General features: G+C 43.8%; 1 protein-coding gene across 4 annotated transcripts in view; it reads left to right on the top strand.

Moving 5' to 3' along the window:
- MTHFD1L (methylenetetrahydrofolate dehydrogenase (NADP+ dependent) 1 like) overlaps positions 1 to 27,608 on the top strand; it is a 267,649-nt gene that overhangs the window by 28,364 nt on the left and 211,677 nt on the right. For all 4 annotated transcript variants that reach the window (XM_073672671.1, XM_073672673.1, XM_073672670.1 and 1 more), the window contains exons 3-7: positions 17,130 to 17,180; positions 19,461 to 19,514; positions 25,789 to 25,907; positions 26,519 to 26,619; positions 27,262 to 27,401. In XM_073672671.1, the coding sequence (XP_073528772.1) occupies positions 17,130 to 17,180; positions 19,461 to 19,514; positions 25,789 to 25,907; positions 26,519 to 26,619; positions 27,262 to 27,401 (465 nt within the window). The remainder of the gene's footprint in view (positions 1 to 17,129; positions 17,181 to 19,460; positions 19,515 to 25,788; positions 25,908 to 26,518; positions 26,620 to 27,261; positions 27,402 to 27,608) is intronic.

Below are 27,608 nucleotides of genomic sequence, written 5' to 3'. Positions count from 1 at the left end.
AGATGAATTCATTGAGAGTAGTTTGTAAAATTAGGTCACTTATGGAGGTGTTCAGGCACCTCAGGGGCTCTGCCAATGTGACATTGCACCCTCAATCCATTCCAGTAAAATCTGAACTCCAATATGGCACTTTTTCCCTTCTGAGCTTTTGCAGTGTTTCAGAAGTAGCTTTTGACCACGTATGGTGAATTGCCGCACACAGGAGAAAATGGACAGTACAATTTGTGACTCAATTTCTCCTATTATCCCTTTTTGAAAATGTAAAACTTGAGGCCAAAGCAACATTTTAGTGGAAAAAAGTGGTAATTTTCCAATGAGTCAGCCCAATAGTATATAATTCTGTGAATCACCTCAGGGTTAAAAATGCTCGCTACACCCTTAGATAAATTTCTCAGGAAGTGTAATTTCCAAAATGGGGTCACTTGTGGAAGTTTCTGTGGTTTTGGCATGTCCGGGGCTCTTCAAATGTGACATGGCATCCACATTCTATTCAAGCCAAAATTGTGCTTCAGAATTCAGTAGGCGCTCCTTCCCTTCCGAGCCCTGCAGTGCGCCTAAATAGTAGTTTTCCACCACATATGGGGTATCGGCGTACTCTGGAGAAACTGCACATCAAATTGTATGGTCCACTTTCTCCTGTTACCCTTGTGGAAATGAAAAATTTGGGGCTTAAACAATATTTTTATGGGGATAAAGTAAAATTTCCCTCTTTGCCTTCCACAATGCTTTAATTCTGGTGAAGCCCCTAAGGGATAACACACTTCTTGAATGTGGTTGGGATGCAGTTATTAAATTGTCACTTTTGGATTATTTGTGTCACATAGGGCCGTCAGTCACTTCAAATAGAATGTGGTTCCAAAACAAAAAATAAAAATTGGTTTTGTAAATTTTGTTGGAAAAATTAGAAATTGCTGATCAAATTTTAACCCCTTTAACTTCCTAACAAGAAAATGTTTAAAAAATTATGCTGATGTGATGTTATTTATTAACTATGTTGGGTTTTAGAACGATCTGGTTTAAGGGCGTAAAAATTCAAAGTTTAAAAATTGCAAAATTTACCACTAACCTGAAGTACAACGTGTCATGAATAAAACATCTCAGAATCACTGGGATATGTTGACGCAGTCCAGAGTTACCACATAAAATTACATTGGTCATTTGATGAGAAGGTTGATAGTCTTATTGTCCCCTTTATTGAGGTCTGGTCCATAGTTGTGGTGCCCCCAAATGGTCTGAGGAGCACATTCTTTAGTAGAAAGACCTACACATTCATTCCTGCTGAGTGTGTCGACGGTTGTCATAAGTTTGTACTCCCTGACTCTTCTGTCTCTGAGATTTTAAGTTGCCTTTCAGTACCAGCAATTTTATGTTTATGATGGTGTGATCAGGGCTAAAAAAAATGTTTGGCCACAGGTAGATCTATCCTTTTTTTTTCTTTTATTGTGTGGCAATGATAATTCATCCTTGTTCTAAGTTTTGTCATGTCTTGCCTACATAGAGACCCCAAGTTGGACATTTGGTACTTTTAATAATTATTTATTATGCTTTCCTTATATACAGCCATCATATTCTGCAGCACTTTATATACATTATGGTTGCTGTCCCCAATGGAGCTCACAATCTAAATTCCCTATCAGCATGTCTTTGGAGTGTGGGAGGAAACTGGAGAACCTGGATTAGAACTTACAAACTCCTTTATAGATGTTGCTCTTGGTGGGATTTGAAACCACGTCCCCAGCGCTACAAAGTAGCAATGCTAACCACTGGGCCACCGTGCTGTAATTATGTACACTATATTAGACGTGATGCAGCTGAAAGTACCTGAAATCTTGATTCCCAATTCACATCAGGACTAGAGATGAGCGGTGTTCGAATCGAACTGTTCGCCAATCTCAAATTCAAGCTGTTTTGGGAGGTGTTCGAGCCGTTCGACGAACCCGAACGATTTGAAAAAAATCCGGCTGTTCGAGGTTATGTTCGATAACTGTTCGTGCACCAAAATCATAACTGGATTTTTTCACAGTAATGCTGATAATCAATGTTAATACACAGTTTGAGTGTACAGCGGGGCTGGGGGAGGAGTATGGGATGGATCTCTGCAGAAATAATGAAGATCTCCATTTTTTTTTTCTCTTTCCTGCATTTACAGTGGGGAGATGCAGTCTGTCAGCCTATCAGCAGTGCGCACACGCAGCAAAGTGCTTTTTTTCACACAAGCAAGGGCATGTGTCATTGGCAGTGTATGTCACATGTCCTTGCCCTATAAGACCCAGCCATTTTCCCCGTCGCCACCATTTTCTCACTGCTGCAGCTGAGTGTTAGATGGCACCGCTGCTGCTGTGTGCGCGCTATACAGTATAACTGTGAATTGCAAGCGAATTTTATCTGAACTAGACAGATAGCTTGGGAGTAGGGACTAGTTCTAATTGCAGCCCTTTTGAGGGCTAGGTTACAGCATTTCCTACGACTTTTAGCAGGCAGGTCTGTGCTCTTAAATAGACAGGTTGGGAGTAGTGACTAGTTGTAATTGCAGCCCTTTTGAGGGCTAGGTTACAGCAGTTCCTACGACTTTTAGCAGGCAGGTCTGTGCTCTTAAATAGACAGGTTGGGAGTAGTGACTAGTTGTAATTGCAGCCCTTTTAAGGGCTAGTTTACATCAGTTCCTATCTCTTTTTGCCAGGCAGGTCTGTTTTAGTGCTGTGCAAGTGTTTTTCACAGCATTTGGCTAAATCTAGCTAAGCAAATCCTTTTGGGCCTCTTGCAGTGTGTGTTAGTCAGTGGAGTAGCGTATCTGTGTTGCAAGCTACACCACCTGTGTATGTAATACAATTTTTTTACTGCACCTAGCCAAGTAAAACCTTTTGGGCATATTAGCAGTGTGTGGTACTCATTCTATTAGGCCATCTATACTAAGCTCCACCAGCTTTCAAATTACTAATAATTTTTAGCTGCATCTAGCCCGGAAAATAATTTTTCTTCCCAATAGTGGTAGCAATAGAAATATGGGGCACGTGCCTGGCTAACAAAAATATACGCTTCATAACAAAAAACACCAGCCTAGCGCACTGCATTAATAACATGGCATCATCGTCTCTCCCAGTGCTAGGCCTACTACGCCGGCTAGCATTCCTGTGCCTAAAACACAATGTATGGGTCCGCGCTAGCCACGATGCTGAGGGGTCTAATGCTGCTAACGCTTTATCACAATTCAATTGGCAGATTTTCACAGAGCTCCTCCCCAACGCCCACCCATCGGGCAACAGTTGCCCACCCTCCCTATGGGATCTAGTGGCGAATAATTGATGCCATTAATCAGAGCGTCAGTTGCCCCGTCGACGTGGCAAGCATACGGTAAGGCATGGGAAGAGTGGACACGACTAGTAGCTGGCAGAATGGTTGACCAATGTGAAAAAGCCAGATTACAAGTCACCATAGAATTTCTCCACCAGCTAATGATGAGGGGCATATCAGGGGCGTCAGCGCAGCGGTGTCTAACCGGAGTAGCATTTCACTTCCAACTACTGAATCTCTTTGTCACATCTCCCCAATTCATTATCAGACAATCCATAAAAGGGTGGAGAAGTGGTCAGCCAAGTCAGGAGTGTAGACGTCCCGTCCCGTGTCACTAAAAGTGATTTCTCACATCATATCCCTAACACCATTAACATTAACACTCACAATTTGAAGCAACACTACTGTCTACTGCATTTGCGATCGCCTTCTTCGGGGCGCTATGCATAAGCGAATTAGTCCCTCAATCCAAAATTACCACCAGTGGAGGCTTATTACACCAGGACGTAGTCATAGCCAATAATGCAATACGTCTACGCATACGCAAATCGAAAACGGTTCCAGCGGGCAGGGGCACTTGGGTACTTCTTCAACCCTCAAACGGTACACTGAGTCGGGTAACAATAGTAAAAACATATATAACCATCAGATCACAAAGTAATTTCTTCCTATCACACATTGATGGAACGCCATTATCAAGATACCAGTTCCAAGCTATATTTAATAAATGCCTAACATCGGCAGGGAGCCACCCCAAAGATTACGGGACACACTCATTCCGCATAGGCTCGGCCACGGAAGCAGCAAGAGCAGGACTGTCAGAAACGGAAGTTCAGAGGATAGGGAGATGGAGATCCACGTGTTTGGTGAGATACATAAGACCGGACTTTTTATCCTAACGTGGTTTGTTTCTTTTACAGGTGACGCTAAGCCAACAGTGTGGGTGATAGGCCACTCGTATATATATTGTGCAGAAAAAAGGGCGAAAGTCCGCCCAGGCGGGAGGAAATTAGAGTTTCATAACACATATTTCAACTGGAGAGGTATTAGAGGCCTGCAATGGCCACAGGTACTAATGGAGGTAATCAAGGTAGGGAGAGAGGCAAGAGGTCTGGTCATCTTAGTTATACAGGCCGGGGGAAACAACCTAGGTCATCACAAGAGTGCATAACTAATGGCAATAATGAAACTAGACACTGCGCGCTTCAGAGAATTTTTCACAAAACTAACTATAGTATGGTCAGAGATTGTGCCGATAGCGGTATGGCAAGGTGCGCGAGACATCTCGGCCATCGAACGGACAAGGCGGGTAATAAATATTCGGATGGCAAAATTTAGAAGAGACAGAGGCCTCATACTGCCCGACGGTGTTCACTTAATGGATATTGGACTTGACATATTCCTGTCAGGACTCCAGGACGGAGTGGAACAAGCGTTAAGAGTGATGGATGGGGGTCAGAGTCCTGCATACGAGTGCGCAGGATCCTCCGTGGCCTGGAAATAGAAAGGACATGTTGGAGAGTTACACTTGTTGGCCAACTTGCCGGTGTGGAGACACAGGGCATGCTGCAACAAGCTGAATTATTTTAGAAATAAAATGCCTTTCTAATGGAATGAGTATAAAGAGTTAATAAAGCTGTGACCGATCCTCACCCATCCAGTTGTAAGCGTTACATTATTGTCAAGGAAAGGGGGGTGGTAGGGGGGCTGAGCGTCTGGGTTTTGTTGGGGGTCCCCACAGTCTGCCTAGGCTAGATGCAGTTAAAAATTCTTATTAGATACACAGGCGGTGTAGCTTGCTTCAGAGCTGGGCTACTATGCTGACTAGCAGACACTGAAGCTTTGGAGCAGACCTCTCAGTAAACAGCTCTTCAGACTCAACCATCTGTGTTACCTCAAGCCATAGTGTATGTAGTTTCTTACGGTTAAAAGAGGGGGGGGGGGGGCGACCCAACCCACCTGGAATTGGTGATGCCAACGTCATGTAAAACCCAGCAAGGGGACTCCAAAAAGAGTCTCCATTTTTTCCAAAAATTGTGGCACAGACACCACTTAAGTGGCATCAATTGCCCCAGAGTTGCTTAAAACGGTTGGTGAGGTGATTTTACCAAATCCTCAAGCTTTTAGTCTCCCCAGGATGACACAGGGGTAGAAAAGTCCTTGCAGATCCATGATTTGTTCATCTTTATGAACGCGAGTCTGACTACATTCTCAGTGGACAGCTTTCTTATCTGTCAGCACACCACCAGCAGCGCTGAACACACATTCCGAGAGAACGCTGGCTGCTGGGCATGACAAGATCTCCAAGGCGTGAGTGGCGAGCTCCGGACATTTTTCCAGATTAGAAGCCCAAAATGAGCAAGGGTCCAGTGACAGTCATGGCTTCGATGTTCACTTGGAGATACTCCTGTACCATCGTCTCTAGGCGTTGACTATGTGTCAGACTTTTTGTCTCCTGTGGCCTTGCAAAGGATGGTCTAAAAAAGTGCTGAAACGATTCCACAAAATTGCTGTTACCAGCAGATACTGTGTTACTGTTACGGTTTGAGTGATGAAGACTCGACAGTCTCACGGTTGGCAAGTTAGAACTGTGAGATTCACTACGTACACCACTGGTGTTTTGTGGAAAAGCACATGTAAGATTCTGCAACAGCCTCTGCTGATACTCCTGCATGCGTGAATCCCTTTCTATGGCAGGAATTATTTCGGCAAATTTACTTTTGTACCGGGGATCTAAGAGTGTGGCAACCCAGTAGTCAGGATTACTTCGAATTCTGACAATCCGAGGGTCATGTTGCAGGTAGTGCAGCAAGAAGGCACTCATGTGTCTTGCGCATCCAGGAGCACCAAGTCCCTGTTGTGTTGGTGGCGAGGTAAGAATCATGCTTCCTTCCTCTTCCCTCTCCCCCCAACCTCGCACAACAGAAATGTGATCAAGGTCTCCCTCATCTGATGAGTCTTCCATGCCCATCGCCAGTTCGTCATCCACTTCTTCCTCGGCTCCTGCACCTTCCTCAACAGTTTGGCTGCTACCATGTGCCCTGGTTAATCCCTCTCCCCCACCCTCCCATGCCTGCCGCCTTGGTGCTGCCGACCGTCTGGACCTTGGAGATGTTATCCCTTCCGCATACGACTCCTCCTCTACTTCCTCCACCTCCTCTTGTCCCACCACCTGACTCCGAATTCTGTTTAATGTGTGCTTCAGCATGTAAATCACCAGAATAGTCATGCTGATAATGGCATCGTCAGCACTAAACATCTTCGTCGCCATTTCAAAACTGTGCAGAAGGGTGCATAGGTCCCTGATCTGAGACCACTCCTGCAGCGTGATTTGCCCCACCTCTGGATCTCGTTGGCCCAGGCTATACGTCATAACGTATTGCACCAGGGCTTGTCAGTGCTGCCACAGTCGCTGCAACATGTGCAGAGTTGAATTCCACCGTGTCGGCACATCGCATTTCAGCCGGTGAATTGCAGGCCCAATGACTTCTGTAGAGATGTAAGTCGTTGAGCTGGGGATGCGAACGGCGGAAGTGAGCACACAGCGACCGTGCCCTCTGCAGAAAGCCATCTAGTCCAGAATAGTGGGCTAAAAATTGCTGGACAACCAGGTTCAACACGTGAGCCATACAAGGCACGTGTGTGACATTGCCCCGGCGAAGGGCCGCACCCAGGTTTGCAGCTGTGTTGCACACGGCCTTCCCTGGTTGCAGGTCCAGTGGAGACAACCATTCATGAAACTGGGTCTCCAGAGCTGACCACAACTCCTCAGCTGTGTGACTCACATTTCAAAGTAAACACCGCCTAATGCCGTTGAGCCCTGCTGCCAGCATAGTAAGGAGGTGTGCAGGATTCCTTCTGCGCAGTTAGAAAGCTGGTGGCATTACCAGACAGGCTTTGGGTGCAGGTGGAGGATCGAGAGGAGGTTGAAGAGGCAGAAGCAGTGGAGGAACTTCTAGATAAAGAGGATTGACGCACAACTCGTGGGGACGGCAAGACTTGGACAGCAGCCCTTTGTCCTGCTGTCACCATAGTTACCCAGTGCCCAGTCAGCGACATGTAACGCCCCTGTCCATGCCTACTCGCCCAAGTGTCTATGGTGAAATGCACCCTGTCACACACAGTTTCTCAAAGAAGCGGTGATGTTGTGTGCGACATGCTCGTGGAGCGCAGGCACACCTTTCTTTAAGAAGTAGTGCCGACTGGGCATCTGGTACTGGGGCACTGCGACGGACATAAGGTCTCGAAAATCCTCTGTGTCCACCAGGCGGAAAGGCAGCATTTTTGTAGCCAACAGCTTGCAGATGGTGAAATTCAACCTCATAGCTTTGTCATGGCTAGGAGGAAATGGTCTTTTACTTGTCCGCATTTGAGGGACCGAGGGCTGGCTGTTGTGCTTAGACGGGGTTGAGTAGGATGTCCCCGGCAAACTGCCGGTCTGTGAGGAAGATGGAGGCGGAAAAGTTAGGTTGCCTTGATCCAAAGGTGGTGCTCTCGATGTCTGAGAGCGCTCAACATCAGCTGGTGTTTCCACTTCGAAATGAAATGATGACCTGCCAATCACACTGGCTGTTGCAGGTTAAGAGGTGGCAGGTCTGCGTCCAAAAACATGTGTGACTGCTTTCCCCCAGTCACAGATGATGAAGAGGCCGCGGATGCACAAGATGGGGCAGACGGTGGTTGGCCTGGCCCGCTAGGCCGCATTGTAGCACAGTGAGCTTCCCACTGCAACTTATGCTTCATATCCATGTGACGGTTCATGCATGAAGTACTCAAACTATGGATTTTTTTGGCCTCTACTTAGCTTTTGGTGACAAATATTACAGATAACACGAGTTGGGTCATCCTTATCGATCAGAAAAAATGGCCAGGCTATGCAAGGCTTAGAGCCCATGCTACCTGAAGAGCCACCACGACTTGTGGTCAGAGGCAGAGTTGTGGTTGAGGATGCAGTTGTTGACGTGCTTCCAGTACTCCGTCTCTGTCCAGGAAGGCGCAACCTAACCTCGTCGCCAATAGCGTCTGTGACGCCCAGCTGCGCTTGGTATCACAGATCCTAGAAGAGTGCATTGATAGAATCCTCCACAAGAGGCCCCCATAAACATTCACACATCTCCACCTTCCACCTCAGACCAGCAGAGGGAGCCCGTTAGGGATATAAATAGGGAAGGTGGAGCTAGGCTGTTCAGTTCCTCTGAAGAGTTCCTGCAGTAGAGAAGCCTAAGAGAGGTCAGTCTGCAGTGGAACTCAGTCTAGTCTAGAGAACTCAGTTAATAGTTCAGCAGTGGAGCACGAGGCTCCTGCTAGCTAGATTCAGGGAGCCCAGTTAGAGCTTAAGCTGTGCCGGCGCCATAAGATCGGTGAAGCGCGGCAAGCTGCCGTTAGTGTGTGTAGCCTAGTGAGGGCCCGAGTAGGCCGAAGGCGAGTGGAGAGTTAGTACATAGGGGGCAGAGGAGCTTAACCAGCTCACCCCGAAGCATTTACCGGACACCGGATCCGAGCTTACCGAGATCTCTATGACCCAGTAAGGCATAACCGGAATCCCTGGAGAACTACAAGTCCCAGGATCGCTAAGGTGCTGATACTTAACAGAGCCAGGAGACGCTTAGGCCCCGCATACTGGGAGTGTGAACTCCAAGACAAGGCCCTACCACAAGGTCAGCCAGCGCAGGACAGAGACAAAGTTAGGCCTAGCTCCAGGCAGGTCATAAACTTACTACGCAGAGGCAAGAAACTGGAGGCCCTACACCCGCTCATTGGGGAGGATCCTGATATGCACCCTTCACCCTACAGTTCTCCGGGATGTGCCTGAATTTCCATCAGTAAAAGGTACTGAAGTGACTACCGTGTCCGTTCCCGTTCTTGCTCTGACCCAGCTGGGTCTCGCCTGTCCTGCATTCCCCTTGTATACGCTGCCCTGAGGCCTAGCTCCACCTGTGGGGAGCTATACCATCGAGCTGCCTTATCACCGGCCTCAGTGGACTGCTGCAGCGCTGGTGCTTCTCACCAGATACCACAGGTGGCGTCACGAACTCTTATAAAATTAACAATTATCCACCCTTTTAAAGAGTAACCCCAGGGTACGGGCCCGGGAGCCGACCACTGCGACATCCCCAAGGCCAGGCAAAGGCCCGGATACCGAGTCATCCCCATCCCCTGGGCTAGTCACATCCTCCTCCACCTCCTCTGCTGACCTCATCGACTGGCTGACTGTGGGTTGACAGTAAGTGGGATCTCCAACCTCGTCGTCATCACCCTGTGTGTTCTCACACCTGTCGTCCTCAGAGCCAACCTCTTCCTGCCCTGACCGAAAAGTCAAGTTGTCGCTCCAATCAGGTATTTGAGTCTCATCATCGTCTTCATCATTGTCTCCACCAACAGGAGTTACAGTTTGGGAACGAGGGTCTACATTATGCTCAGAACCTTCTTCATCTGGTCCTGGATCCGACTCATAAAGATTCTGGGCATCAGTGCAGATCATTTCCTCGTCTGGATTAACAGAAGCTCTGGAGCAGACCTCCGTTTCCCAGGCTATAGTATGAGTAAACAGCTGTGCAGACTCAACCATCTGTTCTACCCCATACTCAGACGGGCAGCTGGAGACTTGGGAGCTGTGAGGAAGCAAGTGCGATTGGGGTGACACCTCTGAGGACTGGAGTATTTATGATGTTGAGGTGGAGGAGAGCCCACTTGATGCAGCACTTGATATCCGTTGAAGCACCTGCTGTTTTTGTGCCTCATCTAGAATTTGTAGCGATGGGCGTGTCCGTAAGAAAGGGTTCGTATCACATTGTCCACGAAAAGAAGTAGACATCTTAGTTTGGCTGGAAGATGGTCTTTCTTCTGCAGATGTTACTCCCCCCACCCCCCACCGCGGGGGAACTCGACCCACCATCGGACAGGCACCAGTATTGGGAGAGGGGGGCTGGCTGTCAGGGTCCACCGCGGCTCTGGCCCAAACCCGGCGACACGGAGGTCGCACGGGCAGGAACGGACTGGCCGTGTCGGCTTCGCACTCCAGCGTAGTCCCTCTGCCCGCTCGCGCCCGTAACCTCAAAAGGATGCGCAAGCGGCTTTTCTTCCCAGGGCTGTTCCCCGCCCAGCAGGAACGTGGGGGAGCTCAGGTCGGCCTTCCACTGTACTCCCTTACCTCCCTCGCCCTCTTTCCTTCTTCCATTCTCCATCTAACCCCTCGGCTCTGTGGTGTCCTCTCTCCCTCCAGCTCTCTCCTTCTCACAGGTGGACTACCGCGTGTATTCACACTGTGGTGAATCTTTTGGGCCCAGGCATAAGAAGTTGTCGAGGTAATGGATAATCTGTGGCCCCTTAGAAACGTCCATTACAACCCATTCGAGGAAGCAACTAAACGCCTCAAATAGTGAGCAGGATCTGGACCACCCCATGGGCAAATACTATTTGGAGGCACAGGTAGTAAGTAACCGGAACGCCGCATCAATGTCTGTTTTGGCCATTAGGGTGACCCTTCCCAACTTCTTGATCCGCCTGATTCCCTTGTCAAAGGATGTACAGTATATACTACTGTACTTGGTTCCGCGTCGATGTTTTCGTTTACTGACCTGCCTCTTGGATATGACAAATGGTGGATTAGTCCGAATGTCTTGGGTTCCGTTTTTGGCGCAACTCACAACGGGGATACCACTACGTCTTGTAAGGAAAGTGTTCTGAATGGAACCGCCATTCTACCTAAAGATATTTCTTTTTTTAATTTTCTTGTCACGACGTCTGGGTGTTGGTAGGCTGATTTTAGATTTTTACTCCAGCCTTTCTTGATTTTAGAAGGGCATGACATGCCTATATCTGTGTCTCCCCCTCCTTTTACTCCTCCACCTCTTTTCTTTTCGCATGACTATATGTACTTGTCACTTTTCCATGTGTTAGTTGTGTCTTCTGAGCAGTTTGTCAGCTTTTGGACACCTTTGAAGGTGTTTTCTATGTGTTTTTGTTTGCCTGCCATTGGTTTTAACGGTGTTCGAAGGTGTTCGGTGAACATACGGGTGTGTGACGAACAGAACCGAACTTGAACACTACGGGGGTGGCTCAACACTAATCAGGACTACTTTGTCTTGTCCATTGTCATTATAAATGGACAGGTTTGAAATTTTTTTTTTTTTCAGGTTGCAGGGAAAGGTTCCTGTACCTGTTGGAGAGGACAAGAAGCTTCTGACAATGATGCTTCTTAGATTTGGAGGCTGCCTAAAACACATAAGTTTTTTTTTTTCTCTGACCTGGCAGCACTCTGTATGGTTAACCATGTGTTTGCCACTGCAGCACTTGGAGTTTGCTACTTGATGTAGCTGTGAACGTTTTGATAGTTTCCAAGCTTTTGCCCCATTCAGTGCTGGACGGTGATCTGCCACTGATTTATTCTGAAGTTTACTCCCCTGATGAAGCCTCGATATTGAAGCAGAAACTCATTGGGAGGGCAATTCTTTTTTAGGGGTTATTTGAATTAGAGCTGGCCACACTTGGGTACTGCTCTTGTGAGAGCAGGAGACTTTACAGGGCACGTAGGGAACATTAATCTGAATTCTAGCAATTGGATGAATTACCTGGTACCCTGAATTCATCTGAAGTATCAAGCCCTGGGCGAGATTTTTTTTTTTTTTTTTTTTTTTGTAATGAGCACTGGCACCATGATCACTTTAATATATGAAGTAAGTTTTTATTATATTTAATTAAAAGCTACATTTTATTATTCTATTTTGGCTGTTTATACATAAGTAGGGGGTCTGCAAACATGGATTGTAATTAATCTTTTTGTAGTTAAGGTTGTAGTTTGTGCCGCTTTCCTTAGCGCCTCTAGATTTGGGTTGTAGGTGACTACTGGAGGTACCTGGTTGCTTTCTTGTTTAGTTTTGTAATGTAGGAGATGATTCCTTGATATTCTGGTTATTAATTGTTCTTGGATTGTAGACCTGATTCAAAAAGGTCTTTCTGAGGCCACCAAGGTGTTTTTTTTTTTAGGTGTTTTGTATGAAAATTGTCACATTTACAGTATATTAGAAGGTCAATCTGCCTCTAATAGAGGGACGTCTCTATTTCATTGTTCTGTAGCTTAATGTTGGTGTCGAAAAATTTAATTTCAGTCAAGGAGTAGTTGAGTGTTAAGTGGATGGTGGGATGAAACTGATTAGTTGTTGCTCAGACTTTATCCACATGATTAAAGTATTGCAATGTAACGGTAAGAGGCCAGAGGCCCGATTGGACAAGAGGACAAGGTCACTTTCAAGCTTGGCCATGAAAATATTTGCATATTGTGGTGCCATTTTACTTCCCATTGCTGTACCAGTCTCATGTAAATAGGTTATCAAACGAAGTGATTGTGGGTGAGAATGAACTGCTCTAATATTTACTGCCACAACAGCTTCTCTATTTCCTGTACTCCTAGTTCTGCTTCTCGTCACTTGTCTCATCTATTGCATTATTCCTGTGTCCTGTTTTTTTGTTTTTTCTTCCCAAAATTTTACTTTAGCCCCAATTTTTTTTATTTCCACAAGGGTAACAGGAGAAAATAAACACCAAAATTTGTTGTGAAATTTCTCCTGCGTACGCAAATACCCTATATGTGGGGTAAAACTATTTTTCGTGCACACGGCAGGGTTCGGAAAGGAAGGAGCACCTTTTGACTTTTTGAATGCAGAAATGGCTGGAATCGAGAGCGGACGCCATGTCGCGTTTGGAGAGCCCCTGATGTGCCTAAACAGTGGAAGCCCCCCACAAGTGACCCCATTTTGGAAACTAGACCCCTCAAGGAATGTATCTAGATATGTGGTGAGCACCTTGAACCTTTAGGTGCTTCACAGGAGTTTATAACATTGAGCCATGAAAATAAAAAATCACATTTTCCCCACAAAAACATACTTTTAGCCCCAATGTTTTTATTATAGGTAACAGGAGAAAATGGATCCCAAAATTTGTTGTGCAATTGCTCCTGATTACACAAATATCCCATTTATAGTGGAAAACAATTTTTGGGCGCACGGCAGGGATCAGAAAGGAACAAGCGACGTTTTGGAACACAGATTTTGATGGAATGGTCTGCAGGCGTCATGTCACGTTAGGAGAGCCCCTGATGTGCCTAAACAATGGAAAACCCCCACAAGTGATCCTATTTTGGAAACTACACCCCTCAAGGATTTTATCCAGGGGTATAGTGAGCGTTTTGAACCCACAGATACTACACAGAATTTGATAACCTTAGGCGTCATATTGAAAATTTTCATATTTTTTTCACGAAAATGCAGTTTTAGCCCCAAATGTATAATTTTGACAATGGATAATAGAAGAAAACAGACCCCATAATTTGTGAGGTAATTTCTCCCTAACGCAATGATGCCCCATATGTGGTCAAAAACTTCTGTTTGCGCACAACAGGGCTAGGAAAGGGAAGAGCGCTATTTGTATGGAAAAGATTGTGAATGCCATGTCGCATTTGAAGAGCCCCTGACATTTGTAAACAGCAGAAACCCCCCACAAGTGACCCTATTTTGGAAACTAAACCCCTGAAGGAATTCATCTATGGGTGTGCTGAGCATTTTTAACCTCCAGGTGATTCACAAAACCTTATAACTTCTAGATGTGAGAACAAAAAAATTATTTTTTCCCACTAAAATACCGCTTTAGTACCAAATTTATCATTTACACAAGGGGTAATAGGAGAAAATGGACCCTATAATGTTAAGCAAATTTTTACCGAACACAGTGATGCCTCATATGTGGTTGTACACTACTGTTTGAGCACACAGCAGGGATCGGATGGAAAGGAGCGCTACGCAGATTTAGTTTTGGATAGATTGTGGGCTCTATTAGTCGAGTCTCTGATGTGCGAGAAAAGCAGAACCCCCCCCCACCCAGGTGACACAATATTGGAAACTCCACTGCCTTAGGAATTTATCTAGGGGTCTAGTGAGTATTTTGAACCCATAGGTGCATCACAGAATTTTATAATATTGAGACGTGAAAATGTGACATTTTTGTGGTAAAAATGTAATTTTTGTATTTGCTGCAAACTTGTCAGGTACACAAGGGTTAATGGGTGAAACTGGACCCCATAATTTATTGTGCAATTTCTACCAAACGTGATGCTGCCCTATATGATGTCAAAAATTACTGTTAGGCCACATGTCAGGGCTGAGAAGGAAGGAGCGCTATTTGGCTTTTGGAGCATAGATTTTGGTAGAATAGTTTGCTGGTGATATTTGCAGAGCCCCAAAGGTGCCAGAAACAGCAGAAAAACCCCAAAAGTGACCCCATTGTAGAAATTACACCTCTTTATGAATTAATCTACGGCTGCAATGATTATTTGTAACCTCCACGCCAGGCTTTTTTCCTGGAGAATTGCAAATATGTCAGTTTAGTGCCCATACATTGTGCCTCCATATATTGTAGCGCCCCCATACATTGTGCCCAGATTGTGCTTCTGATGATACGCCTCCCGTAAATTGTGTGCTCTCCCCACTACAATAATGCCAAACATGTGGCTGCTTACTCTGGTTTAGGCACAGTGGGGCTCAGAAGGAGTGATGGATTTGGATTTAGGAGTGCAGAATTCACTGGATTTTATTTGAGGGGGCGGGAGCTGTTGCTTTTTCAGAGTCTTTGTTCTTCCAGTAACGTGGGACTCCCTATAGTTCCTGTGACCGATGTGTTTTGTGTGGGATAAATTAAGGTTTTTATTGGTAACATTTTGGGGTACATAATAATTTTCGATTGCTTCCAGAATAAGGTTGGGATTGCCTTGTGTTCTACGCTGAGCACTTACGTCGTGGATTCCGTGTAAATCCCACAAAAATGATTCAGATGGAACCACCCAACATAATGCGGCAAATGGAGACACTTCGTACTGTTTGGCGTCTGCTCCGGTAGTGTCCATCTTTTTAGGCATGCACAGATCTGTGGTCGTCCACACTTGTGCGCTAAAAAGATACCAAAATTATGGGGCAGCGCCGGAACACAGACCAGTCCAAAGTGACTCCATCTGCCTCACAAGTGAGTGGTTCCGTCTGGGGTTTTGTCTGCATTGCGGTTTTGGAGAATTTACACGGAAACCCCAGCGTAGCGCTCAGTGGAGAGTACAGTATAAATGTGAGCCTAGCCTTATTCCGATATTTGGGAGGTACAATGAACAAATAGACATGAGTACAAGAATAGTTTTTTTTTTTTTTTTTTGTGTGGTTCACCATGCGGTATAAATGATGAGCAGCATTTATTCTTCCCGTTGGTGCTATACCAGATTTATGTTTGTTTTTAGGTTTTGCTGCTATCACTCAGTAAAAATGCTTGTTTATAAAAAGTATTTTTTTTCGACGCCATTTGAGAGCTGTAATATTTTTATTTTTTGGCGAAAAGAACTGTATGAGGGCTTATTGTTTGCTCGACGACTTGCAGATTTTTTTGGTACCATTTTGGGGCACATAATGATTTTTTGATTGCTTTTTATTCAGATTTTTCAGACACAGAATGAACAAAAAACAGCAATTCAATTATTGTTTTTATTGTTTGCGCTGTTCACCGTGCGATAAGTGAGAAGACCGATTTGTCCCTCGGGATTACAGCGATACCAGATTCATAATTTTTTTTTTTTTTTTTTTATGCTTTGCAATTTTTACACACTAAAAACAATGTTTTACAAAAACAAATTTGTTTTTGCATCATCATATTCTGAGAGCTGTAACTTTATTTTCTTTGCCGTATGAGCCGCATTAGGGCTTGTTTTTTGCGGGACGGTTTGACGTTTTTTCCTGTATACAATTTTTATTTTTTTTTTTAAATATGACTTTTTGATCACTTTTTATTCACTTTTTGGGAGTCCGTATGATGAAAAAGCGAAATTTTTGGCTTGTTCTTTTTTATTTTTTACGGCGTTCGCAATATGGCATAAATAACATGCCAGTTTTATACAGCGGGTCATTCCGGACGTGGCGGTACCAATTATGTGTATTTTTTTTATTTTTTTTGTTTACGTTTTATCACAAACGCTGCGTTTTGTGTATCGAAACGGATTTTAGTGATTTGCTTTTTTTTTTTGCATATTTTTTCACTTTTTTACTTTTTCACTTAGTCCCAGTGTATTGCTGGATCTCACAGGCCACCGTACCCTGGGGTCATCACATGGTCTCGTGCCATGGTAACCATCAGGACCCGCAATTCTCATCACTGAGACCTCCTTGCAACAACTTAAATTTGTGACAGCGGTGTTTAAGGGGTTTATCTGCCACGATCGACTTCAAAACCGGCCGGGACTGGATACTGCAGGGTGTCAGCTGTCGTATACAGCTGACACCTGCGGGAATTGCTGCTGCAGGGCGGCGCTACACTCTTATTCCTCAGCGCTGAGAAATAAGTATCCTTAATGACCTCTGTGAAAATGCATATCGGTGGTATTTAAGGGGTTAAGGGGTCTGCCGCTTTAAAAATAAACGCTGTCTTCCGGCTACAGTTTTTTAAATTTTTTTATTTTACTTGACTCTAGGATTCAACGCTAAGTCTCTTTCGCTTCTCCCGTTTGCTATTGTCTGCAGCACTGACATCACCTTATCAGCACTGCAACCAATCACTGAGCTCAGTGGGTTGTGCCGTCAACTTGTGGAGCCACTGAACTCCTTTATGGGCTGTAGCGCTGTCGAAGTGATTTCAGTGCTGCAGACTCTAACAGACATTGAGGGCAGTGACGGACCTGGCAAGGGTGAGGTAAGCATGTGTGTGTAGATCTTACAGATTGGGAACTTGCGAGCAGGAGCCTCACTCCTTCTGTAATCAATTTTCTACCCTTTACTAATGTAAGACGTGCACATTTTGAATTTACTTGTCATTTGCAGGCAAACAAAGATGATGCGACCTTGCAGACAACCAGACACTTTGCACAAGAGGTGAGTTTGTTTGCTTTTTGTTGTTGCACACATAATAGTGATGGCAGCAATCTTTGGTCTGTGTTCTTATCTTCTGGCAGCTCTTCTGATTAGTAGTAGTCCTGGACTGCCAACATGGCTGCTGGACCAGGCTCCTGTGAATCTGTTTGCTCCGCTGTAGTATGAATACATCTCTCCATACTGTGGCCTAAAATTCCTACTACATTACCAATTAGAAATGTACTGATCACGAGATGCTAAGTTCGTGGATTTTACCGTTTGCTTTCTTAGGCTAGGTGCTACATTTCTGAACTTGGGGATTTGACTGAACGAAGGGGCAATGACAATAAGGCTGTGTGCCCACTATGCGTTTTTTAAGCTTTTCCACTGCAGAAACGCTTAAACGCTTGGCAGAAGGTCTGCCATGTTCCCCAATGATAATCCACGTGTGCTGTGCACATGCTGCGGAAATTTCCGCTGCAGATTATCATTGCGGAAAAATCCGCAGCACTACCAATTATTTTGCGGAATCGCGGCGTTTTCGCCGCCATTGACTTGCATTGGACCGCATGACATCCGCATCACTGGATCTGTACATGCGGATATCATGCGGTTCAATGTACGGATGGTACCCGGGTCTGGAGAAGAGGAGACTCTCCTCCAGACCCGGGTACCATAGTGCCTGTAAAAAAAATAATAAAATAAAAAATATACATTATACTTGCCTTCTGATGGCCCCCGGTGTCCATAGCGATCCGTCCTGGCTTGCCAGCAGCTCGCGATAGTCTAAAAGGACCTGCCATGACGTCATTTAGTCATGTGAAGGGTGCATTCACACATCAGAATGCTGTTCGATATTTTATCAGACAGAATTTGGACCCTTAGGGCCTGATTCACCAAAGCTTTTACCCCTCAGTAAGAAGCTTTAAAAAGTCACAAAACTTTGGTGCAACCCTACACTAAAATTTTGCAACTTTTGATGTTTTCGCACAATTTTTTTCCCAGCTTCACCAAAGTGAGCAGAGCTGGAGCTGGGTTAGGGGCTTACACAATCAGGTACTTAAGCAGGATTTGCAACGAGGCACACACTAAGACACTCGATGCTTGTCTGACACTCCTGATTCTTTGGGTGGCGCGTGCCTCTTAACAAATCGGGAGTGTCTGACTCCAGCATGCATCTTCAAGACCAGTGTGAACAACGCTGGTCTTGATAAATCGGGGCCCTAGTCTCACAGATTCACACTCTGTGAAAATGATGGATCTGAAAATGAGATCGGTGAAACGAATAGCATGTCCTATTCTGATCCAAACTGAGGATTAGAATACGATGTATTGCCAAGGCCTTAGATGGATTAGTACTAATGGTCATTTAGTAACGAACACACAGCATATTAAAATGAGGGACTGCTTACCCATGGCTCAATGTGACCCACAAAATCTGACGTGTTTTGCATGGTATTCATGATAACCCCCAAGTAAACCCATGCAAAACGCGCGTTGGGGTTTTGGGGGTCATACCTGGACATGCTGAGCAATGAGTAAGCATTCCCTCATTTAAATATGCTGTTAGTTACTAAATGACTCGTTCAGTACTAGTACATCTAGGCCTTAGCAGTACTAACCTACATCATTTACCACATTTTGTGACACTCTTCACACTTGCACACTCTCATATTGTTATGGTACTGTCAAGAATTTTTTGTTACTTTTTTTTTTTTTTTACATGAGTTGCTACCCCCTCTGCACAATGTTCTGGAGTGTGCAACTTTGTATCTTAACCCTTATTGTTCTGATACTCACCTTTTTTATTGTAATTTGATTTCAGTTATTTAATAAAACTTTTTTTTTTTTAATACTTTTCTAAATACAGGGATGTGTGGCTGTCTCTTTGTAGGAATTACAACCACTGCCAAATGTATGCTACGGTGTCTGAGTAATCTATGTAAGACACTTGAAGCATTCTTCAATATTACAATAGTGTGGAGTCTTTTTTCAGGGAAGGAGGGGGTGATTTCTGGTGTTTTTAGCCGGTTTTTGATTTGCCGCAAATTTTTCTTTTAATTTGCGCCTTCTTTCTAATCTGTATTAGTTTTTTTTCTTCCTTCAGAAGCTTGCAGCCGACTCATCAGTTGTGACTTTTTAAAAAGTCTACATTTTTGACACAAATGCCCTCATATTAAAGAGACCAGAAAAATTAATTTTAATAAGATTGCAGTTATTTTAAGACCATCTGATCTTAAAATATTTTAATTCAAAATCTAAAACGACAAAAATATCTGACTCCTTTCTTATTCTTTGCAGCTTGGCGTGGATGTCCTTCACATACGTTTACCAAAGGAGTGCAGCGATGAGGAGGTCAGCATTTAAAAATGATTTCTATTCTTTTGTCTTTGTAAATCTGAAGCCAAAAGAACGGAATACGGCATGGTAATCTTGTATGTATGGAGAGCTATGAATTGTCAGATCCTGTGCTACGATGGTTAGTTATTGAATGGTTGTAGCAGCTATGGCTTCTGCTTTGATACTAGGTTTTGCTCATTTCCGATTTTTCTTACGTCTATATTTTACCATGTGCTTGCTTTTGCTTTTGCTCTTCCTGAGGCTGATGGTGCAACATGTTCCTTCATTACATGTGGAGGTGTGGCTAATTTTTGTCTTAAAAGGGCAACACCACCTAATGTGTGACAGCTGCAGTGCCTGCGTATTGCATTGCGAAACCGCTGCATTCACAGTGCATGCATTTTTGTTCACAGTAGTGTACGTATGTTGATATATTATCTGAAGAAAATAAACCTTTCCATTTGTCAAGACTTTGTCCTCTGTTTTTTTTATGAATATAATTCTTAGACTGCTTTATTATAGATTTTTTTTGCTTCATTTTGTGAGACCAAACTGGGCTGTGAGTTAAACTGAATAAAGAACAATGGAAAGATCTGCATTTCTTCCTTGTTTTATACGTTCCACGTCTGCTCTAGGCTCACAGAATGGATGCAAAAAAAAAATAACTAAGGCCCCATTCACACATCAGTGTTTCCGGTACTTGTGGCGTCCGTTTTAACACTACACACGCACACCCATTATAATCTATGGGGCTGTGCTGTGTTATTTACCCATGTTTTATTAAAGGTGTCAACAATTTTTTTTTAGCTTTTTTTTTGTCTGGCCCATTTTTGGGGTTTTGTGTGAAATTATGTCCAATTTGCCTTTTTTTTGTGTGTTCCAATACACACAAAGTTAATAAACATGTACAGTGAAGGAAATAAGTATTTGATCCCTTGCTGTTTTTGTAAGTTTTCCCACTGACAAAGACATGAACAGTCTATAATTTTAAGGGTAGGTTAATTTTAACATTGAGAGATAGAATATCCAAAAAAAAAACACATTGTATAAATTAGATACATATTTCTCACTTCAAAATGCAAATAAATGCATTTGCCTCAGCCTTTTTGGTGCCTTTTGGGTTGGTGATGTAACGGGAGTGGTGGAACCACTGTGCCGTGGTCCGAGGAGAGCCTAAAGGGGGTAAACTAAGTGAATACCTGACTCTTCAATAGAGCCCCCTGATGGTGGGGTTAGACTTGGCTCCAGTTGGACACCAGGTGCTATACCAGGGCAGACCACGGATTCACGACAGCTGACCCCTAAAGGGGCAGGTAGCTGGAACGGACCAGTAGGAGAGCACAGTGGGTGCAGGCGGGCACGGCAGGAACACAGGAACTGCAGGTTCTGGTGGGAATGGCTGGTGTGCAGGCTGGTACGGCTAGTATACTGGTAGGCACTGGCAGGTGCAGGCTGGTATACAGGTTGGCATGGCAGGTACAAGCAGGTGCAGTATGGCATGACAAACATTGCTGGTATATAGGATTGCACGGCTGGTGCTGGCGGGCACGGCTGATATGCAGGCTGGTGCTGGCAGCATGGCTGATAGGCAGGCAGATGCATGTGGGCACGGCTGCCCATACTTGCCATGTGTTCCAGTATTTCATACAGATACAGGGCAGGTAAACTGACTGGTGGTTACTGGGGACTTGAACTAGCAAGCGTGCAGATAACTAACTTAACACCTTGCTCATGCACCTTCCATCAGGTGGAGGTGCCTTAAATAATGAGTCTCCCAGCCATTGGCTGGGGATGCTTTAGGATGGCGTGTTGTCCCTTTAAGAAGGGGGAGTGCTTGTGCATGCCCTAATAACAGTACCCGGGGATCTGCGAGCTGTGTGCAGACCTCGGGCAGCAGACGGAGGATGAGATGCGGGACAGGCCGCGGCAGTGAGCGAGTCAGCGTCCCTCCCTGGAGAGGGGAGAAGCGTGCAGGGACGCCGGCGCTACAGGTGAGTTCACAGCTATTAAGTTATCTACTTCCACTTTATTGTGGTCAGATGTGGAAAATAATTATTCAGTATGTTTTATTAGAAGGTCTAAAACTGATCAATTGTCAAAAGGTTTGAGGGTAAAGGTCATCTGGTTACTGGATGTTTGCTGATGTCAAGTGTTCTTGTTGAGAAATTATATTGGTAAAGCCTCAGTTTTCTGAGTCTTAGTTCATGTGAATGGTTCTCCATTGACAGGATTTCAGTTTTCTTGTGTTTTGCAGCATTGTATTAGTTTTAGGTTTAGATGGTTGCATGATTTCTTTCCAAGATCTTCATATCAGTGCAGCAGCTGAGGGTGCTAATCTTGGGTTGGATGATTGTGAACCAGGCTACTGGGAGATGCGATTCAGATAGATTTAAAACTTTACAATTAATGAATCTTGGCCTAATACAGGTGCTTCTCACAAAATTAGAATATCATCAAAAATGTAACTGATGTTTGTTGGAGGGCCTCTCCAGACTTAGGCCGGTTCGGCTTGTGGGTGGTCGCCCAGCTAAATGCTGGGTAAGACATGGTTTTAATCCTTTTAAATGTATATTTGTGTGGATTTTAATACATGGTTGAATAATTATTTGATTTATGTTGTTCACCTAAAATAAACACCGTGGCCTTACAAGTTCTGGTGTGTGTGATCTTCTTTGTTTTGGTGGGTGGTAGCTGTGATCCCATGATGAGCTTTTAGTACCTAAAATGGAAGGGGTCCTATGGGATTACATTGTACTTTATTTTATATGTTTGGTATATTTTATTGCTCCCTTCTCCCCCTGTTTTTCATTTAAGTGATTCACTTTAGTTTCCTCTGCATCCCACTTTCCCCCACATTTTAGTTTTCTGGGGTTACAGTGGGTGGCGGCTGTGATCCCATATGTTACACGCACGCCGCTATGTTCAGATAGGGCGAGACAGGTTTCATAAATTCTTTGGAATCCTGGGGGAACCGTTACTCAGGGTGACCATAGGCTGCAGTTTCTCCCAGACACACGATAGATTCAGTTGCTGACCAGACACATCTGACAAGTCTTTTTCAGCAGTTTAACAGTGGAATTTAATCTGAAGCACAGCCAGTGCAATTCAAGGATATTATAGCAACAATCTTCATTACAGTACAGTCTGAGTTTCTTGAGCAACCGGCTCCAGTAACAATACAGTAGTTTCTTCACAAGGCACAGTATTATGCTCTTCAGTAGCTTAATTCAGCATAGATTAGATCTCTTAGCAGCACACTTCTACGCATACACAACCACAGGCTTTTCCTTCACAAGGACACAATAGTACACAGCATTATTTATCCTGCATGGAGATGGAAGGGGGAGGGTTTGATGAGGGACATGATCCTTGTGACACAATTGCTTCCTGTCCTCATCTTCCTGCCCGATAATACTCTGCACTGTTAGTTCAGGGAGTTTATCTGACCTGTGTTTAGTTTCTCTTGATCTGAATCCTGTTCAGTTGCCTTCTGTCAGATGCAGGTAACACACCACCTTTCTCTTCGGCTTCAGCCAGACTACAATAACAAGTTCCCCACAATCCCCTTGGGGTTTTGTTAAAACACTCCTTGTCTCCTGTGACTGTGTTAACCCCTCTAGTTGCTGGATGCTTCTGAAGCACAACACTTCCTGTCTCCTGTACTTGTGTTATTTGTAACAGTGCTGTTGCTTTCAAAGCATCCAGCAACTACTTCTGTATGTCACACATAGGATAGTTATCGGTGGGATGAGGTTAGCGGGTAGCACTAGTGGAAGAACAAAGGGGATTTGTCTTGTATTGTAAAATAGTACGTTGGTGTCAATGGTACGTCTTGTGTTTAAAACTCAGTGTGGTAGGATATCCTCTCTAAAGTAACCCAGCCGTGCCTTCACAGCCTCACTGGCTAATTTCTTACATAATTTTCTGTCTCCAGCTCACCTATAATTGACATTGTACAGTGTGAAGTAGGCTGTTCTTCAGTCACCCCATAAAACTACATTTCCCATAACGACCTGCTTCTAAAGGCTCCATGCTCTCCCCATGCACAGATAATAGATTTCTTCTTTAAAAGCTGTTATGATCTGCTAGTGGCCAGGGGGGCAGAGCTGACGAGACAAGGCATGGTGCTGTGTATAGTTTCTAATAGCAATGGCTGTCTTTTTTGCCCATACAATCTAATTCTCCATCCTCTGACTCTGTGTTTCAGATATATTCCCCCTATGTCATCTCCTGGCTGCAAAAACTGGCTTATTGCCCATGGGAACCAATCATATTGCAGCTTTCATTTTACCAGAGCTGCTTAAAAAATGAAAGCTGAGCTCTGGTTGGTGTGGAAATGCATTTCCTCTCTTTAGACCGTATAAATAAAGGCCCAGTTGTATATACATGGTGTCTATGGATCGGAGGTGACGACGTAGTGAAATAGTCACGCCTTTAATGGGAAACCATTGGTGGTTTAGTGCCTGGTGGGGAGGAGGGTGGCTGTGCCTCCTTCTCCCAGCAGCAGGCACGCCGTGCCCATGGCCACTTAGCGCATGTGTGATTGTCCTCACTGCACTATCACACATGTGCTATGTCACTACAAAGTAAATAGAGAGGATACCCATTAATGAAGAATAGCCAGTATCTAATAAGCATGTGCGACGTGTAATGGAAGACCTGCACGAAGTATCCACCGGCATCCAGGAAAGCGAAAGCCTCTAACATGCCGGCTTTCATCGGACGATATCTCGCGCAGCAAGCACTTTTGGAAATTGATTGCATTTGAAAACTTCATTTATTTTAGGATTTTAATCCACTGGGCTGTGATTGATATTGTGGTAATAGAAGATAAAATTGAAGTGTCAGGTGGAGAAATTACTTTTTTCTTTAGATAGATTACATTTAGTTACCTAGGAAACTGTGTTTGTTCATGTACTATTTTTTTTTTTTTCTTAAATGTTGAATAGTTTTGGGTTTATTTTTATGGATACATTGCAATTCTTTAAAATTGAAAACTGTAAAAGGTTGCATATGGATGACAAGATGAGAAAAAAATCTCGTCCAAGTTTTCGAGCTGAAACTCTGACTTTATTTTATACGTTCGTGTGAACTTGTTTTCATAGCGAGATCTAATTTTAATTTTCTTGTTGGATCTTGTAATTCGATTACATTTTTTTTTTTTGTATGGCCTTGTCCCTTATTGCAGGATTTTGTTTGCCATTTCGGGCTGGTTAAAAGGCTTTCTAGTGCGGTGGTAGTGAATGAGACCTGTGTTGGGGTGCTGTCACGTTGCATTCTTGCCCACATTCAGTGGTCCTATCGGGGCTTGCATTTGACCCTAGGTAGCAATAGCGTATTCAATGAATCAAGGAAAATGGATCAAAAAGATATCAATCCCACAAAACAAATTATAGTAAGCATAAGCAGAATAGGGATTTTAAAACTTAACATTTAACATACCATTAAAATGTATGAAATGACACAAAGAAGAAACCTAAAGAAAATCAGGACAGCCCTACCTACTTGTACAGGCTGGCTAATGTACCGTAAATGTTTGTTGCAAACAAGAAAGTGCCCTATGGATTGTAATACAGTTAATCCTACTAGCACACAATAGTACCTAACTGGGCGTTCTAAAACCATTAGTACCATATAAAGGCCTATAGCCGAATAAAATAATGGAATGGTCTCACCCAGATGCAGGCAAACGTAACATTCAAGGACATCTGACATCCGTCCTCGGGTATTGATAAAGGGATGGGAGCATATGAAATGCTGTTCTTCATCCCTCATGAATTGGGACTGTGCCGTCTTCAAGAGATGCGTTTTGGGACTCATCAGCAGATATGACAGCTAGGATGGAGGACTCAGCCGTGTCAAGTGGCAGTCAAAGCCTTCTGTCGAAACTCCCTCAAGGCTGAATTCGGGTGTATGTGATGAGGCCATTGACTACAATGGTGCTGATCAACGCGTTTTCTGTCGTGCATAATTTTCGGCTGTGTACACCTACTTTAGGCGAACACTCAGTCGTAAATGTCTGACAGTAAGGATCTGTTTAGTTTTTTTTTCTATGCTGTGAGCTTTCCAAACATGCAATGCAAGCTCAGTGTGAATGCATCCTATAAGCATGTTCACTGTGGGTTTGGTGTGTTTTTTTTTTTTTGTAAAAAGTTTAGTAAAAAAAAATAAATCTGATTTGAAAGCACTATGTGTGAGCAATAAACTGTATATTATGCGGTTTGTTGCTTTTACCCCCTAACAGCGAGGTTTGACTTTAACTCATAATTCAGATTTATTTAATTTCTAGATTATTGATGAAATCCGGAAATTTAATGAAGATCCAAAAGTTCATGGACTGGTCCTACATTTGGCAGAACCCAGCATCAAAGTGCTTAATGCAGTGCAGCCGGACAAAGACGTGGATGGGTAACATGTCTTGCGCTTCTGAATTTGTGTTTATGGCTGTGTTCACAACACCTTTTTTTTTTTTTCCACTTGCCAGTGGCTCCATCCGTGCTCGCATCTGAAGCCCTTAAAAAAAAAAAAAAAAAAAAAAAAAAATCTTGATCCAGGTGCTTTGTGACAGGGTCATTGACGTTAATGATGCAGACGGAGTCACTTTGTGCTCTGTCGGACAGAATTTTCAGCAGTATTCACTTATTTAAGGCAGGCATAAAAATGTGGTCAAGTGCAATTTGGTGCTTGAATCAAATGGATGAATACTGCCAAAAATGATGTCCGACGGAGCACAACGTGACTTGTTTGCGTCATTACAGACAATGCCCCTGTCATTGCAAACATCCAAAACCAGTTTCAGGGCTTCAGACGTGAACCCTGATGGATCCCCTTACCAGTGGATTAAACATGATGTGAACACACCTTTAATAGTGTAGCTGTAAGTGCGTGTAGTAAAAGGATTCAGATGACACATTGAAAGTACACGCTTATCCATTCAGAACTTCTCACCAGTTTGTGTGGTCACAGCATATGAATGGTATTAATTTAATATTTCTATATGTATTTTTTTATATTGTAAGCGTCACTGATGTCAACTTGGGAAAGATGATTCGTAGCAATGCCGAGAATGGCTTCATCTCGCCCACTGCCACTGGGATTATTGAGCTGATAGAACAAATGGGTAAGCGATCACCGTGGAATGACCATGGATGCTTAGAAATCTGCTAATTCTAAACGGATATCACTGACTTAAGTTTGTCTAAATAGCTGAAAAATTACCCTTTATTAGACAAATATTAAAATGTTAAAATTTCAGCTTTATGCAAGTTTATTCTGCAATATATTATAGCAGCAGTGTTCCCGACAGTAGCAGAACCACTACAGTGTCTCCAATTTTGTTGCAATATTCCTAAATTATTACAACGTGAGGATAAGGCCAACATGTAGAAAGAAGCCACCTAAATTACTCTCTTATATCCAATTATAACTTTCAATTAGGGCTGTATATATTGCTGGATACCAATACTATATTGATATCAAATGCTTCAGTCTCCTTGGATACGTTTCGATGCATTTCACTCTCCCAGTTGGTATCCAGCACTAATTATGAACATGCAGCTATGTGACTGCAGTCTTGTACCCCAAATCTTTAAGGTTTAGAGTTAATGTATTAAAATGCACGAAAAAGTAAATATATACCATTTCTAGATAATTTATTTTCTTAGCACTGTAACACCCATTAGTGTTCATTATTATAAGATGGTTTAGCTGCCCGTGTAGCATTGTCTGCTCGCCTGTGACTCTTCTATTTTTGTGTTTATAGCTCAGAATTCATTAGAGGGGAAAAATGTGTTAATTGTTGGAGCAGATGGTTCCCTAGAGGCCCCCCTACAATGTCTGCTCCAGAAGAAAGGTGCCGTGTCCTTGGTTAGCTCCTGGCAGTCCCAGCGGTTGCAGGACAAGGTAACGATGGAGAACGGCTGCACACGGTTTCCTTTATTCACCATTACTGTTACAAAAGCCAACACAATATAGATGGGTTTTACATGAGTAGATCGTTTCACTTAAACACCCCAGAATATATTAGCGGGGTCGGCTGGTCACGTATATCCAAGTCACAATTATAAGAATTACACTTGGGATTGTTGGAGCTTGCAACAGTTCTATTTC

Source organism: Phyllobates terribilis, unplaced genomic scaffold (genome assembly GCF_046119375.1).
Source record: "Phyllobates terribilis strain yellow unplaced genomic scaffold, ASM4611937v1 Scaffold_3__8_contigs__length_932513732, whole genome shotgun sequence".
In the NCBI taxonomy this organism is placed as follows: Eukaryota; Metazoa; Chordata; class Amphibia; order Anura; family Dendrobatidae; genus Phyllobates; species Phyllobates terribilis.
The sequence above is the reverse complement of the archived record's forward strand: the minus strand, read 5'-3'. Positions and strand labels throughout refer to the sequence as shown.